The 16,498-nt window shown below is 43.2% G+C and overlaps 1 protein-coding gene across 5 annotated transcripts in view; it reads left to right on the plus strand.

Annotated features, from left to right (window-relative positions):
- The window catches only part of gabra1 (gamma-aminobutyric acid type A receptor subunit alpha1), a 33,901-nt gene that overhangs the window by 13,200 nt on the left and 4,203 nt on the right, over positions 1–16,498 (plus strand). For all 5 annotated transcript variants that reach the window (XM_014198037.2, XM_014198038.2, XM_014198036.2 and 2 more), the window contains 5 exons: positions 1–73; positions 924–1,006; positions 3,147–3,290; positions 5,516–5,668; positions 16,024–16,226. The exon at positions 1–73 is cut by the window's left edge and continues 148 nt beyond it. In XM_014198037.2, coding sequence (XP_014053512.1) covers positions 1–73; positions 924–1,006; positions 3,147–3,290; positions 5,516–5,668; positions 16,024–16,226 — 656 coding nt within the window. The remainder of the gene's footprint in view (positions 74–923; positions 1,007–3,146; positions 3,291–5,515; positions 5,669–16,023; positions 16,227–16,498) is intronic.

Genomic DNA, 16,498 nt, shown 5'->3' on the forward strand with positions numbered 1-16,498 from the left:
TGGCACACAACATGACTATGCCCAACAAACTCCTACGAATCACAGAGGAGGGAACTCTGCTCTATACTATGAGGTGAGAGAAACCATTTTCCCAACTGGGATATAGTCTGCTTTCTTCATATTAGATTTAGGAAGAGGTACTTTTAACACGGAAAGTGGAAATCCTCACTGGGAAGCGGAACGTGGTTTTCTCTACAGATAATAAGCATACGTCTATCAGTCCCACGATGATCGGGACTCTAGTACATTATAATGTTTTGGTAATTTATGCTCTAGAAAATACTGTTGGTATCCAGAAAATGATTTATCCTTAAAAAGGAGTGGCAGTGGAGAGCACCAAGACCCATAGTGAGTGGAGCGAGTAGTGTAGACTAGAGTGGTAGAGTGGAGGCTCGCTGTGAGTTTTCATTTGAGCTGAATCATCATAAATAATGGTCCCAGATGTGAATTTCCATGGCCCACAAAATGGAGCTAACGTGTGGGTCACAGAGGGTGGCCATAAAACATTCTTTAACATGTTTATTAGCAGATAAGGACGCAGTGTGAGTTAATATTTATGTCGTAGAGAAGACGAATGGGTGACATGTCATGGTTTGTTTGACATTCCCCTTTTCACTGTGCTGTCAGCAAAAGTCTGTGGCTCAGAGCTTTGCAGCACTGTCCCTCCATTCCTTCAATTAGATTTGCAGAAGGAATTTGTTGTATCTTATCTTGCTCTCATCTCTGTCTCTGTCTCTGTCTCTCTCTCTCTCTCTCTCTCTCTCTCTCTCTCTCTCTCTCTCGTCTGCTCTCTCTCTCTCTCTCTCTCTCTCTCTCTCTCTCTCTCTCTCTCTCTCTCTCTCTCTGTCTATCTTTCTCTCTCTGTGTGTGTCTCTCTCTATCTCTCTCTCTCTCGCTCTCTCTCTTTCCCTCCCTCCCTCCAGACTGACCGTAAGGGCAGAGTGTCCCATGCACCTGGAGGACTTCCCCATGGATGCCCATGCTTGCCCACTGAAGTTCGGCAGCTGTGAGTGATTCACTGTTTTCCTCCGCTCTCTTTGTCTTTCCCTTCCAACAGGAAACCCAGTACTCGTACCTGATAGGAGTTGACAGTGGCGTAACAGCTGTTCTCAGGCAGGACCTGGCCTCCCAGGCCCGCCAGGCCCCACCAAGACCCGCCAGCATACTGTAGACCTCTGTTTATCGGAGGCAGTACTCCCTGTCATACTTCCAGTTCCATTGTGCCAGCTGCTCATTGCTGCCAGGTCTTCTGACGCCAAATTATCCTCGAGAAGTCGAGAGGGAGAAATAGTTTTTTGTTGATGCTTTATGTCTTCTCTCTTTTGTTTATTGTTTATTTCACTACCTTTGGCAATGTAAACAGATGTTTCTCATGCAAATAAAGCCCCTTTGAATTGAGAGAGAGAGAGAGAGAGAGAGAGAGAGAGACACAGAGAGAGAGAGAGAGAGAGAGAGAGAGAGAGGGAGCCCAACGATAATGAGTCAGTTTGTTCAGAATAACACACCTTGAATAAAGACCAACTCTCAACTTTAAACTGGCTCGCTAAATATTTCAGTGATGAGGCTCCCCTGCAGTACAAATCCTCAACAGTGCTGAAGCAACACTTTACGTGTTGGCTAGGTCACCAGGTGGGAAGAAATCTGACTTGGTTGTTTAACGGTCAGTCAGATTGAGATGTTGTTTGTTTCTCTTTCCCTCTCTCTCAGTAGCGGTGCGTGGGTAAAATCACTGGGGAATCCAGAACAAAAAGCCATATTACAACCTATGTGTTGTGATAATTGCGTTGTTTTCTCTACAAACTGTTAGTTCATATGCCTTGCCACTGTGATATATAGGCCTAAGGCAGAGACAGTAAGAACACACAGTGGCAGAATAAATTGAACCACACCTTTGTTTCATCACAAAACCGGAGAGCAACCTCTTCCCGGTGAAGTTCACAAAGCATATTGCATGTAACAAACAGTTACATGACCTACAGCATGATAAGTTAATGTTCCCCACGTTTTCTGACTACTAAACAACTATTGATTTAGAACCACAGAGAGTTACCACAAGTTTCAAAGAAAACAGGCGCTCCCTCAACTAATCCAGCGCCATTTCAACTTCAACATTTCATCATCATCCAATCACCTATGTCTAATACAGTGACAACTAAATGACACCAAAAACAATTTTGTCTAATCAACGGAAACCTAAAAAATGTTGTGGAGGTCCATGGTTCTGAATTCTGTGTGTGTGTGTGTGTGTGTGTGTGTGTGTGTGTGTGTGTGTGTGTGTGTGTGTGTGTGTGTGTGTGTGTGTGTGTGTGTGTGTGTGTGTGTGTGTGTGTGTGTGTGTGTGTGTGTGTGTACATGCGTTTGTGCAAGTAGAAAAACCATGCTGACTCTCTCTACGGTCTATGACTCTGTCACATTGTACACACTTTGTTTTTGTTGTTGTCCTAGGCTACCTGGCTAAAATGCTTGTTCGCTAGCCTAACTTCCTTATATGGGCAACGTTAGCTAGTTAACATTAGCCTTCTACATCTAGCTACATTTTGAACTTCCATCCTCTCAGGCCAGAGGCACAATGTATGAATTTTTGGTTGGATCAGAATCGCCGTTCTAATCGTTGGCCAGTACGAAGAATTAAGTAAAACCACAAGTCCAAATCCCTATCTCCATCCATGGCTAATTTAGGAAAGGGACAATTTTTGATTTCTGGCTAGCCACCGGAGGACAACAACACAACGAGTTGTTTCTGTCAATGACGTATTGCTCTCGATGTGATGTGATTGGAGTGATCCCAAATCCCAACTGGCTTTTTTTTGGTGCCCCAGGGCCGTTCACAGTTGAGCGCAACGCTGATTGGCTAGTATTTTGTATTTTGCATTCAATGCTACGGGCGGCAACAATGTCATACTCTTTTTGACCAGACAGCATCAAATAGATGGCCTACACATACAGAGATAGAGGGGCGCTGTTTCGCTTGCTCAGATGCTTTTCTCCGGTGAGATACATTCAGCCACTTGCGAATTGAAGGAAAATTATTAAACACAAACAAAATATTAATTTTTTTATGTTTCTTTCTTGGTAATTTTTTGGGGACGCCTGCCTCTCCTTGGCATCCATGAATACACACCACTGCTCTCTCTTCTTTCTGACAGATGCTTACACCAGGGCTGAGGTTGTGTACGTGTGGACAAGAGGAGCAGCCCAGTCTGTTGTGGTGGCTGAAGATGGCTCTCGGCTCAACCAGTATGATCTGATGGGGCAAAGTGTGGACTCTGGGGTTGTCCAGTCCAGCACAGGTCTGTTTCCCTTGTAAAATACACTATATATACAAAAGTATGTGGACATCCCTTCAAATTTGTGGATTCGGCTATTTCAGCCACACCCATTTCTGACAGGTGTGTAAAATCGATCACACCGCCATGCAATCGCCATAGACAAACATTGACAGTAGAGTGGCCTTACTGAAGAGCTCAGTGACTTTCAATGTTGCACCGTCATAGGATGTCACCTTTTCAACAAGTCAGTTCGTCAAATTACTGCCCTGTTAGGGCTGCCCCAGTCAAATGTAAGTGCTGTTTTTATGAAGTGGAAATATCTAGGAGCAACAACGGCTCAGCCGTGAAGTGGTAGGCCACACAAGCTCACAGAACGGGACTGCCGAGTGCTGAAGCATGTAGCGCGTAAAAAATAGTCTGTCCTCGGTTGCAACACTCACTACCGAGTTCCAAACTGCCTCTGGAAGCAACGTCAGCACAATAACTGTTCGTCGGGAGCTTCATAATATGGATTTCCATGTCCGAGTAGCCCCACACAATCCTAAGATCACCATGAGTGATGCTAAGTGTCGGCTGGAGTGGTGTAAAGCTCGCAGACATTGGAGGGAGGGAGGGAGGCAGGGAGGGAGGGAGGGAGGGAGGGAGCGAGCGAGCGAGAGAGCAAGTGGGACAGAGAGAGATGGACAGAGAGAGAGAGACAGAGGCAGAGAGAGACAAAGCAAGGTCCATACAGAAAGGGTTTGTCGAGATTGTTGTGGAAGAACTTGACTGGCCTGCACAGAGCTCTGACGTCAACCCCATCAAACACCTTTGGGATAAATTGGAACACTGACTGCGAGCCAGGCCAAATTTCCCTACATCAGTGCCGGACCTCACTAATGCTCTTATAGCTGAACGGAAGCAAGTCCTCACATCAATGCTCCAACATCTAGTTGAAAGCCTTCCCAGAAGAGTGGTGGCTGTTACAGCAGCAAATGAGCGACCAACTCCATATTAATGCCCATGATTTTGGAATGACATGTTTGACAAGCAGGTGTCCACATACTTTGGGTCATGTAGTGGCTACCTACACTAAACTTCCCTCTCTGTTCTCTCACTTCCACTGCTCTGTGTTTGTAGGCTTACTCTGAGAACATGTCCCAGATTTCTCATTTCCCTTGTGGGCATCACATCCTTTCCCTTCTTTTTGGTACATTGATACTGGCAAAGGTAGTGACAAAGTAAAATCGGTGACCCCTTTACAGTGCATTTAACTGCAAGCAGAAAGGTAGATTTGAGTGTTTCTGTATTGGTCTGTGTTTGAAAGTGTCAATACCTATCTCATTCAATTGTATATGCTAATTCTGAGGAACCATTGATTTATCAAAACCAATGTAATTAATGTTGCATGACCATTGAATGATTCCTTTGTTGAAATCTCTGTCAAACATAAAGAGCTAATGTATTACTACCTAAATCAGGGACCATCAACTCAATTCCGCCACTGGCCAGTTTTTTTCTTGAGCCGATGGTCGGGGGCCGGTAACATGATTACAAATCATTTGTATGCAAGTTGACTGCAAGAAGCTCAAACAAATCTAATATTTGACTAAAACAGAATCCTTTCAAACCTTGCAAACATTTGTATACAATCACGTTTCTCTCTGCGTGGGAATACTTGGCAACATATTTCAAATAAATCCACCCGCGGGCCAAATTTGGCGGGCCACACTGACCTAAGCCATTCCCAATGCTGTCGCAGAGCATTCAATATGTTATTGCTCTAAATGCATTGATGAATTGGGTTATTATCAACTAACTCCATGCCACATTATTGAATTAGTTGATAAATGAGACCTAAACAATAGTAATAAATGTCTGCCAATAAAACTACTCCATGTGTGTAACATGACTAACCTCTACAAAGCACATAGACAGACTTCCTCTTCGGTATGGTTTAATAGTCTTACACGACAGCTGAAGATTATGGAGTGCACAAAACCATCACACTACATAGACTAATTGGATGTAATATTTTGTATATCTTTTTTTTTCTAATTGGCTTTTATTTCTGTTTTGGGAGGGGGGTACGTTGACGCAGACAGAACTGTATTCTCACACATTTTTGGAGTATATCAGATCAAATATTTAGGATTCACAGGAGCACTAGAGCTCTATGAAGTGGCTCTCCAACTCAGATGACACAGTCCCTTCTCCTGATTTTCAACTGTTTCTGTTTCCCTCCATCCCACCTTCCCGAAAAACAGGAGAGTATGTTGTCATGACGACACACTTCCACCTGAAGAGGAAGATTGGTTATTTTGTCATCCAGACGTACCTGCCCTGCATCATGACGGTGATCCTGTCCCAGGTGTCCTTCTGGCTCAACAGAGAGTCCGTCCCAGCCAGGACTGTGTTCGGTGAGTCTCTACTACTTCATGCCAAACGTAAACCAGTTGACATACACTCAGTGGTAACAAACCACAGCAGACCTTCACTTTCATTGAGAGTGTGATGGGAACAGAGTGATCCTCGTCACATTGCCTTACTAACGTCCCTTCACATGTAGCTCTGGATTCAATTACTACACTAGATCTCAATTTTGATAGAGTAAGTCGGTCGCCCATCAATGAATGAGTTTGTGTCAAAACGAAGGAAAAGTATCACTGACACTCACATTGGTTGGTTTTCTAAAGTCAGTATAATAAACCAGATTGGTAGAATTATCTTATTACTGTCTGTTCACAGTGGAATTTCAACTTCTATGCTGGCTGAATGTTACTGTCTGTTCACAGTGGAATTTCAACTTCTATGCTGGCTGAATGTTACTGTCTGTTCACAGTGGAATTTCAACTTCTATGCTGGCTGAGTGTGGCTGTGACTGTGGATGTGCGTGTATGTGAGAGAGAGTGCTGTGTGTGTGTCAGCTCGTACGCAACAGCGTCCAAAAGGAAGACTCTTGTTGGTCAGTCTGAAGCATGCTTCTCCTTAGCAGAGCAGAGCACGGTCTAGCTGGGTTGTCCTTGTTTTACCTTCTCCTCTCTCTGCGCATCGCCCATGACAGCGTCTCTCTTGGCCTAGTATTTATTAAAAGAGCTTTCCGAGCTCCATAATACAGCCTTTATGTGAGTGTAAGGAAGAGGGTTTTTCAGCACCAGTCCTAGACTGTACTATGTTTGCTGCAGGGTTCCTGTGGTGCTGTTGCCTACCTGGTTCTGTTCATCACATGGCAGAGAGAGGAGTAGGGGAATGAGGTTGACCTAGATGCATAAGCTGACATATGGAATTGTTTTAAGATGGTTATACTGTGGATCATTTAGCTATTTGATTTAGAATTGTAGGACCCCTTTAGGTATATATATATATATATATATATATATATACACACATCTAGGTCAATATATATATATATATATTCTGCTCAAAAAAATAAAGGGAACACTTAAACAACACAATGTAACTCCAAGTCAATCACAGTTCTGTGAAATCAAACTGTCCACTTAGGAAGCAACACTGATTGATAATAAATGTCACATGCTGTTGTGCAAATGGAATAGACAACAGGTGGAAATTATAGGCAATTAGCAAGACACCCCCAATAAAGGAGTGGTTCTGCAGGTGGGGACCACAGACCACTTCTCAGTTCCTATGCTTCCTGGCTGATGTTTTGGTCACTTTTGAATGCTGGCGGTGCTTTCACTCTAGTGGTAGCATGAGACGGAGTCTACAACCCACACAAGTGGCTCAGGTAGTGCAGCTCATCCAGGATGGCACATCAATGCGAGCTGTGGCAAGAAGGTTTGCTGTATCTGTCAGCGTAGTGTCCAGAGCATGGAGGCGCTACCAGGAGACAGGCCAGTACATCAGGAGACGTGGAGGAGGCCATAGGAGGGCAACAACCCAGCAGCAGGGCCGCTACCTCCGCCTTTGTGCAAGGAGGAGCAGGAGGAGCACTGCCAGAGCCCTGCAAAATGACCTCCAGCAGGCCACAAATGTGCATGTGTCTGCTCAAACGGTCAGAAACAGACTCCATGAGGGTAGTATGAGGGCCCGACGTCCACAGGTGGGGGTTGTGCTTACAGCCCAACACCGTGCAGGACGTTTGGCATTTGCCAGAGAACACCAAGATTGGCAAATTCGCCACTGGCGCCCTGTGCTCTTCACAGATGAAAGCAGGTTCACACTGAGCACATGTGACAGACGTGACAGTCTGAAGACGCCGTGGAGAACGTTCTGCTGCCTGCAACATCCTCCAACATGACCGGTTTGGCGGTGGGTCAGTCATGGTGTGGGGTGGCATTTCTTTGGGGGGCCACACAGCCCTCCATGTGCTCGCCAGAGGTAGCCTGACTGCCATTAGGTACCGAGATGAGATCCTCAGACCTCTTGTGAGACCATATGCTGGTGCGGTTGGCCCTGGGTTCCTCCTAATGCAAGACAATGCTAGACCTCATGTGGCTGGAGTGTGTCAGCAGTTCCTGCAAGAGGAAGGCATTGATGCTATGGACTAGCCCGCCCGTTCCCCAGACCTGAATCCAATTGAGCACATCTGGGACATCATGTCTCGCTCCATCCACCAACGCCACGTTGCATCACAGACTGTCCAGGAGTTGGCGGATGCTTTAGTCCAGGTCTGGGAGGAGATCCCTCAGGAGACCATCTGCCACCTCATCAGGAGCATGCCCAGGCGTTGTAGGGAGGTCATACTGGCACGTGGAGGCCACACACACTACTGAGCCTCATTTTGACTTGTTATAAGGACATTACATCAAAGTTGGATCAGCCTGTAGTGTGGTTTTCCACTTTAATTTTGAGTGTGACTCCAAATCCAGACCTGCATGGGTTGATAAATTGGATTTCCATTGATTATTTTTGTGTGATTTTGTTGTCAACACATTCAACTATGTAAAGATAAAAGTATTTAATAAGATTATTTCATTCATTCAGATCTAGGATGTGTTATTTTAGTGTTCCCTTTATTTTTTTGAGCAGTGTATATAAAAATATTGATTTGGGCCTTTACTTCTAAGCCCATAAAAGTGACAAAAAGGGCAGAAAAGGACAGTAAAACAATTAATCATAAGAAGCAAGGTTTTGAAGTGTTGTAGGAAATATATACATATATCTTTTTTTACACATATTGAAGCTCTATTTTTTGGGTAGGAACAAAACTACCTTCATACTTAGATTAGTTTTTTAAACCGGAACTGGTTACCTTCAGACGAGTCCTAGAGAACACCATCATGTTCGTGATGAGATGGTGACACGGTCTGACAAACACTGCTGTAACTCTGCCACCTTTCAATGCAGATGCGGAAGTGCTACACTGGCAGATGCGGTGGATTGAGACGCAATACAGTGGCTTGCAAAAGTATTCACCCCCTTGGCATTTTTCCTATTTTGTTGCCTTACAACCTGGAATTAAAATAGATTTTTCAGGGGGTTTGTATCATTTAATGTACACAACATGCCTAAATATAAATATAAATGCAAAATATTTTTTATTGTGAAACAAACAAGAAGACAAAAAACGGAATACTTCAGCATGCATAACTATTCAACCCCCCCCCCAAAAGTCAATACTTTGTAGAGCCACCTTTTGCAGCAATTACAGCTGCAAGTCTCTTGGGGTATGTCTCTATAAGCTTGGCACATCTAGCCACTGGGATTTCTGCCCATTCTTCAAGGAATAACTGCTCCAGCTCCTTCAAGTTGGATGGGTTCGTCTGGTGTACAGCAATCTTTAAGTCATACCACAGATTCTCAATTGGATTGAGGTCTGGGCTTTGACTAGGCCATTCCAAGACAATTAAATGTTTCCCCTTAAACCACTTGAGTGTTGCTTTAGCAGAATGCTTTAGCAGGTCATTGTCCTGCTGGAAGGTGAACCTCCGTCCCAGTCTCAAATCTCTGGAAGACTGAAACAGGTTTCCCTCAAGAATTTCCCTGTGTTTAGCGCCATCCATCATTCCTTCAATTCTGACCAGTTTCCCAGTCCCTGACGATGAAAATCATTCCCATAGCATGATACTGCCACCACCATGCTTCACTGTGGGGATGGTGTTCGCGGGGTGATGAGAGGGGTTGGGTTAGTGCCAGACATAGTGTTTTCCTTGATGTCCAAAAAGCTCAATTTTAGTCTCATCTGAGCAGAGTACCTTCTTCCATATGTTTGGGGAGTCTCCCACATGCCTTTTGGAGAACACCAAACGTGTTTGCTTACATTTTTCTTTAAGCAATGCCTTTATTCTGGCCACTCTTCCGTAAAGCCCAGGTCTATGGAGTATATGGCTTAAAGGGGTTCTATGGACAGATACTCCAATCTCCTCTGTGGAGCTTTGCTGCTCCTTCAGGGTAATCTTTGGTCTCTTTGTTGCCTCTCTGATGAATACCCTCCTTGTCTGGTCCGTGAGTTTTGGTGGGCAGCCCTCTCTTGGCAGGTTTGTTGTAGTGCCATATTCTTTCCATTTTTTAATAATGGATTTATTGGTGCTCTGTGAGATGTTCAAAGTTTCTGATATTTTTTTATAACCCAACCATGATCTGTACTTCTCCACAACTTTGTGCCTGACCTGTCTGGAGAGCTCCTTGGTCTTCATGGTTCCGCTTGCTTGGTGGTGCCGCTTGCTTAGTGGTGTTGCTGACTCTGGGGCCTTTCAGAACAGGTGTATATATGCTGAGATCATGTGACACTTAGATTGCACACAGGTGGACTTTATTTAACTAATTATGTGACTTCTGAAGGTAATTGGTTGCACCAGATCTTATTTAGAGGCTTCATAGCAAAGGGGGTAAATACATATGCACGCACCATTTTAATTTACATTTATTTATAGAATTATTTTAATCAAGTTATTTTTTTAATTTCACTTCATCAATTTGTACTATTTTGTGTATGTCCATTACATTAAATCCAAATAAAAATCCATTTAAATTACAGGTTGTAATGCAACAAAATAGGAAAAATGCTAAGGGGGTGAATACTTTTGCAAGGCACTGTATCTCTATCTTAAACTGAAAGATTTTGATGGGGATCGTGTTGTTATGTAACTTAGATTGACACACCGGTGCTTCAATCAACTCTAGGCTATTGACAAACAGTTAATTTATGGTTGCTATTCTTATTGATTGTTTTTCAGTTGAGACAGTTGAATTTAAGATTCAAATAATCAGCTGTACACGCTTGTATCGGTACTATACTGTACTATACTGTACTGTATGTGTACTAATGTTTTATACTGATGTTTGTAACAAGCATGTCTTATCAACTCTTCAAATGTAACTTGTTCAAGACATTAAGAAATAATGAGTGAAATTAGGGTAGTAGTATTTGTCTCATCAAGTCATATTAACTAACATAAGATATTGTAGTGTATTAACTCCTGGTTTATAGATTCCGTGTGAGTGAGAAAACACAGCATACACACACAGCCTCCCTTTTAGATAAATAGGCAATTTAAAAACACAGCAGTGGGTTAGGTAGGGTTATCTATTTGTCGTTGTTACGATAAAGAAGGCAGATAAATTCAGAGCCAGATTATTGCAGTGGAAAAACTATTTGCTATTTATTTATTTATCATCCCAATAAAATAAAATACATATATGGTAATGATTATATGGCTCTGAAACGAAAATTGAATGAATATGTTACGTTATATTACATTTTGGAGCAAATACCCTGTCCTTTATTCTCTCTCTGTGGCTGTCATAGACATCAACTGTGCTCAGAAGATTAGCTGTCTTTCTTCCCTGCTCTTAAAGCTATTCACAGTGTATGTACTGGCTGTGCTGTGCCCAGCTGCTTTTTGATATATCTGCTGATTAAGGTACAATGGAAGCGAAAGAGAGAGAGAGAGAGAAAGAGAGAGACAGTGAGAGAGAGAGAGAGAGAGAGAGAGAGAGAGAGAGAGAGAGAGAGAGAGAGGGAGAGAGAGTGAAAGAGAGAGAGTGAGAGATTGGGAGCGAGAGAGAGTGAGAGAGAGAGTGAGAGAGAGAGACAGCAAGAGAGAGAGTGAGTGAGAGAGACAGCGAGAGAGAGTGAGTGAGAGAGATAGAGAGAGAGACAGTGGGAGGGTGTGTGGTTGTGTGTGGGGGGGGTGGTTGTGTGTGTGTGTGTGTGTGTGTGTGTGTGTGTGTGTGTGTGTGTGTGTGTGTGTGTGTGTGTGTGTGTGTGTGTGTTTTATTTTTATTTATTTCACCTTTATTTAACCAGGTAGGCAAGTTGAGAACAAGTTCTCATTTACAATTGCGACCTGGCCAAGATAAAGCAAAGCAGTTCGACACATACAATAACATACAATAACACAGAGTTACACATGGAGTAAAACAAACTTACAGTCAATAATACAGTAGAAAAATAAGTCTATATACAATGTGAGCAAATGAGGTGAGATAAGGGAGGTAAAGGCAAAAAAGGCCATGGTGGCAAAGTAAATACAATATAGCAAGTAAAACACTGGAATGGTAGATTTGTAGTGGAAGAAAGTGCAAAGTAGAAATAGAAATAATGGGGTGCAAAGGAGCAAAATAAATAAATAAGTACAGTAGGGGAAGAGGTAGTTGTTTGGGCTAAATTATAGATGGGCTATGTACCGGTGCAGTGATCTGTGAGCTGCTCTGACAGCTGGTGCTTAAAGCTAGTGAGGGAGATAAGTGTTTCAAGTTTCAGAGATTTTTGTAGTTCGTTCCAGTCATTGGCAGCAGAGAACTGGAAGGAGAGACGGCCAAAGGAGGAATTGGCTTTGGGGGTGACCAGAGAGATATACCTACTGGAGCGTGTGCTACAGGTGGGTGCTGCTATGGTGACCAGTGAGGGGAGATGAGGGGGGACTTTATCTAGCAGGGTCTTGTAGATGACCTGGAGCCAGTGGGTTTGGCGACGAGTATGAAGCAAGGGCCAGCCAACGTCGGCGTACAGGTCGCAGTGGTGGGTAGTATATGGGGCTTTGGTGACAAAACGGATGGCACTGTGATAGACTGCATCCAGTTTATTGAGTAGGGTATTGGAGGCTATTTTGTAAATTACATCGTCGAAGTCGAGGATCGGTAAGATGGTCAGTTTTACGAGGGTATGTTTGGCAGCTTGAGTGAAGGATGCTTTTTTGCGAAATAGGAAGCCAATTCTAGATTTAATTTTGGATTGGAGATGTTTGATGTGAGTCTGGAAGGAGAGCTTACAGTCTAACCAGACACCTAGGTATTTGTAGTTGTCCACATATTCTAAGTCAGAACCGTCCAGAGTAGTGATGCTGGATGAGCGGGCAGGTGCGGGCAGCGATCGGTTGAAGAGCATGCATTTGTGACTGTGGGTGGACAGACCAGTCAGCTATGGAGATGTGATGCTGGCACATGTCTTTCTTGCAACATTCCCCCCAGTAAACACTCTCTCAAACAGTCCCAGAGCACCGCTATACAACATCTTCTGGGTTGCTGTGTGCCACTGGCATGGTTAGACGTACAGAATACGTTTTAGTTATTGATAAGCCATGAATAAAGCAGTAGCCTTAAGGTTGACACAGCAGGCTTCTCTGATAGGTGAATAGAGAGGACCACAGAAGTTAAATATGAGTTTTATTTGAGAGTTCATTTGATATACTTGATTTATTGGTTATGATTCATCCATGATTTCCTTGTGACAGCGTTTTCTATCTAAGCAAGCAAGGTATGACCGTCTCATTGCCCCACCTTTCCACAGACATTTCTAATTTCATTTTTGCAGTGTACCTTTTTCACACTATTACTCTTTATCTCTAAAATGTTCTTCCCTGCTACCTACTGTGTGTGTGGAGGCAAACCTTGTTAGAAGATGTGTTGATCTGAATCAAATGGCAGTGCTTCTGCACACGGAGCTAAATTGAGTGGAAGGAATACCAAAAATTTAGCTAAACCACTACTAATCCACACAGAACTTTCCAGATGTTCAATAAGGGCCACCACGCACAGTCTATTAGTCCAACTGGTCAAATAGAGTAATTTAATGAATCAGTCGCTGTACTCATTTAGATGAGAAGGAATCTGAATCCCGAACAGGGTTTCTCTGTTCTATAAGTAAATGTTACCATGCCCAACACATGACTTTGTTTGCATTCCACACATCATTTGGGATTTTAACACTTGTTTTGTTAGGGGGTGGGGGAAGGGTTGTGAAGAGTAACAAAGTTAGAGCCGGCGAGTTGTTTCCATGGCAACACAGCTTGCTGTCTTTATTTATGATAGTGGGAAAGAGTGTGGTGGGGAAATGAGGGATGGAGGCTTCTGCCTTAAACCAGCCTCATGACTGGCTGGTGCATGCCCCTCCCACTTCCCCAAACCCACTTATCCATCCAAACCCCCCGTCCCCCTGCAAATCTTCTTCAGGCACGGTTAGATGCAGTTGTGATGGATTCCAGCTGAGCTCCTAACAAAAGGGTGGCGTGTAGGGGACCTCAACTTCTAATCACCCCCGGCAAATCTCCTAGCATGGAAATCCAGCCAGTGATGATCTAGACTGAGGTGACTGAGCTGCTGAGGGGATAATGTCATGTTGGCGACGCTGCCTTTCACAACACCTAGCTATTTCTACTGTGAAGCCCTGTCCTGACACAAAAACACTCTAAGCCCATGATGGACCCACATGATGACAGTAATAGAAAGCTGATTTGACACCGTACAATAAAGAAAAGTGTCCGAGGTCGACTTTATGATTGTTTTTATGGCAGTGAAAAGACATCTGGATGGTAGTATGACCTTTCAAAGTAATTCCACCGCTGTCATAGCACTCTAGTCGAGTAGAAATGATATCATAGCTTGGCCTTATACAAGGCTATCTGCAAAATCTAGTGGTCCCTCTACAAATGGAGTGGAATGGAGTGAACATGCATATTTTGGGGACATTTTAGTTTTTAATTGTTTTATTATTTGTTGCTGACGTGATTGTATTATTAGCATCACTTTGTAAGCCTCATGTAACTCTATGAACTCAGAATAGAATGAGCGTGAATGGGATGTAGGACTATGAGTCATCATCACATCATCGGAACGAGAGAATTCATCATTCTGATGGCAAACAATAACATTCAGAGCTCAGAGGAGAACGTTAATCGCTCCACTGCCAGATGCTTTCGTGGCTTTGAGATTGCGTGCGTGTGCTGTCTCATTTGTGATTGAAAAAAAATGTTTTTATTTAGTAAGGTCATAAGAGTTAAATAGACATCAAAGAGCCTCACACACCACCATGGAAAATTATTTTCAAATTTTCTTCGTGATATTTTTGTGAAGTCTAGAATAATTCTGCATTTCACCGTGAGAAAAATAGTTTTCTTTTCTATTCTCATCAACAAAAGGAATTCAAAAGGAGTACAATTAATTAGAATAAGGTTGGCTAAAAACCAAGTCACAGGACCAAGGTCAAACCAAGTCGCAGGACCAAGGTCAAACCAAGTCACAGGACCAAGGTCAAACCAAGTCACAGGACCAAGGTCAAACCAAGTCACAGGACCAAGGTCAAACCAAGTCACAGGACCAAGGTCAAACCAAGTCACAGGACCAAGGTCAAACCAAGTCACAGGACCAAGGTCAATGGAGTCACTGAGTTTTAACCTATCTCTAAAACACCAGGCTGATTCTCTGATTTGTCTAATCTCTCCATCTCAGTCTCAGTCAACACAGTCATCCAAGCAGAGCAGAGCAGAGTAGGGAGAGACAACAGTAGTTTATAAGCGTATGTTGGAGTTCAGCTTACTGTATACTCCTGAGTTTTATGTCCAATGTCCAATGTATTTGTACAGTATGTTGACTTTGTTGACTGTGTGTCTGTATCCTGTCTGTACATTGTCTATTGCTGGCAGCACCAATTCATAAAGTCAAATTCTAGGTATGGGTAAATGTAATTCATGAATAAGTGATTCTGATTCTGCTGACAAGGCTAACACTATCCTTTCTCTATATACCTGTTTTAGCCAGTACCATTGCAGTATAACACAGGGGTGGTGGAGGAAGACTCTGTATACTGGCCAGTTCATGACCAGTCTCTCCTTCTGTCCCTTGAATTGCCTTGGCCCCAGCCGAGTTCTCTGTGTAAGCCGCTGGGCTGTTATTGTTTTGTGGTGTAAACATCTGCAGCAGTCCGTGTGGATGAGCAATGTACCGACAGACATCCCCTGACCTGCTTCTCTTTTCCAACAGCCCTGCTCTCACCTCTGCTTTAACAAGCCCCATCTATAGTACATGATGACCTCACATAACCCTGTAGGCTTAACACCCTCCTTCTTTCTGTTTTTAAGTTCATCCAACCTTTTGTGCGCAGGTATTATGCAGGCTTAAAAAGAAACGCATGTGTTTTGGTGCTTCTATCAAACCTAAATGATGTCTCCACCGGCATGACATGATAATTCCTATTTCTCTGGGGCTGCAGCCTCGTTTTTCTGGTAATGCATGAAGTTGGAATCAGGGATGCATTGGAGAAGTTGGCAAGCTTTGCGGCAGCTAATCAAAATGTAATGTTCAGGATGCCAACATAATGGTAGCTTATGCTTCATCCATTTAAGCAATTTTACCCAGTGACCAATTATGTTGTTACTGATTCAAGATGTGCAGTGTTACATATGTCAACAACAGTGTGTATTACTCTGACCAGAACATCACCATTTTGTAAATGCCCACACGTGCTAGATTGGACAGAGTGTGTAGTTGTTGGATGTAATATGTGTATTTAGCCTACAATGTGAAACCCAAACAAGCAAGAATATGCTTTGTTCCATTCTAGAATGTAACCCATTCTCCCTCTCTGTCCATACAGGAGTGACAACTGTGCTGACCATGACCACCCTCAGTATCAGTGCTAGGAACTCTCTCCCCAAGGTGGCCTATGCCACAGCCATGGACTGGTTCATTGCAGTCTGCTATGCCTTTGTCTTCTCTGCCCTCATTGAGTTTGCTACAGTCAACTACTTCACAAAGAGGGGCTACGCCTGGGATGGAAAAAGTGTGGTGCCAGAGAAGGTGTTCTTCCTCTTATCCCCCATAAAATATATTGTATTTTAAAAAAAATATAAATTACGTATTTTGTGACATATTAAGATAAAAAACCTCAAATTGTTTCTAAACATCAAGATCGGGAGTGTTCTACCTAAAACCAGAGCAGTTAGTTGGAGCACAACATGGAGGGTTGGTTTTATGTCATTTGCTCATCTCAGTGAAAATTAGATTCATGGGACATGACAAGAACATGAATAGTTTAGTGTTCCTCCATAGTGTTCAGCTTGTCACTGTGT

Source organism: Salmo salar, chromosome ssa04 (genome assembly GCF_905237065.1).
Source record: "Salmo salar chromosome ssa04, Ssal_v3.1, whole genome shotgun sequence".
Classification (NCBI taxonomy): Eukaryota; Metazoa; Chordata; class Actinopteri; order Salmoniformes; family Salmonidae; genus Salmo; species Salmo salar.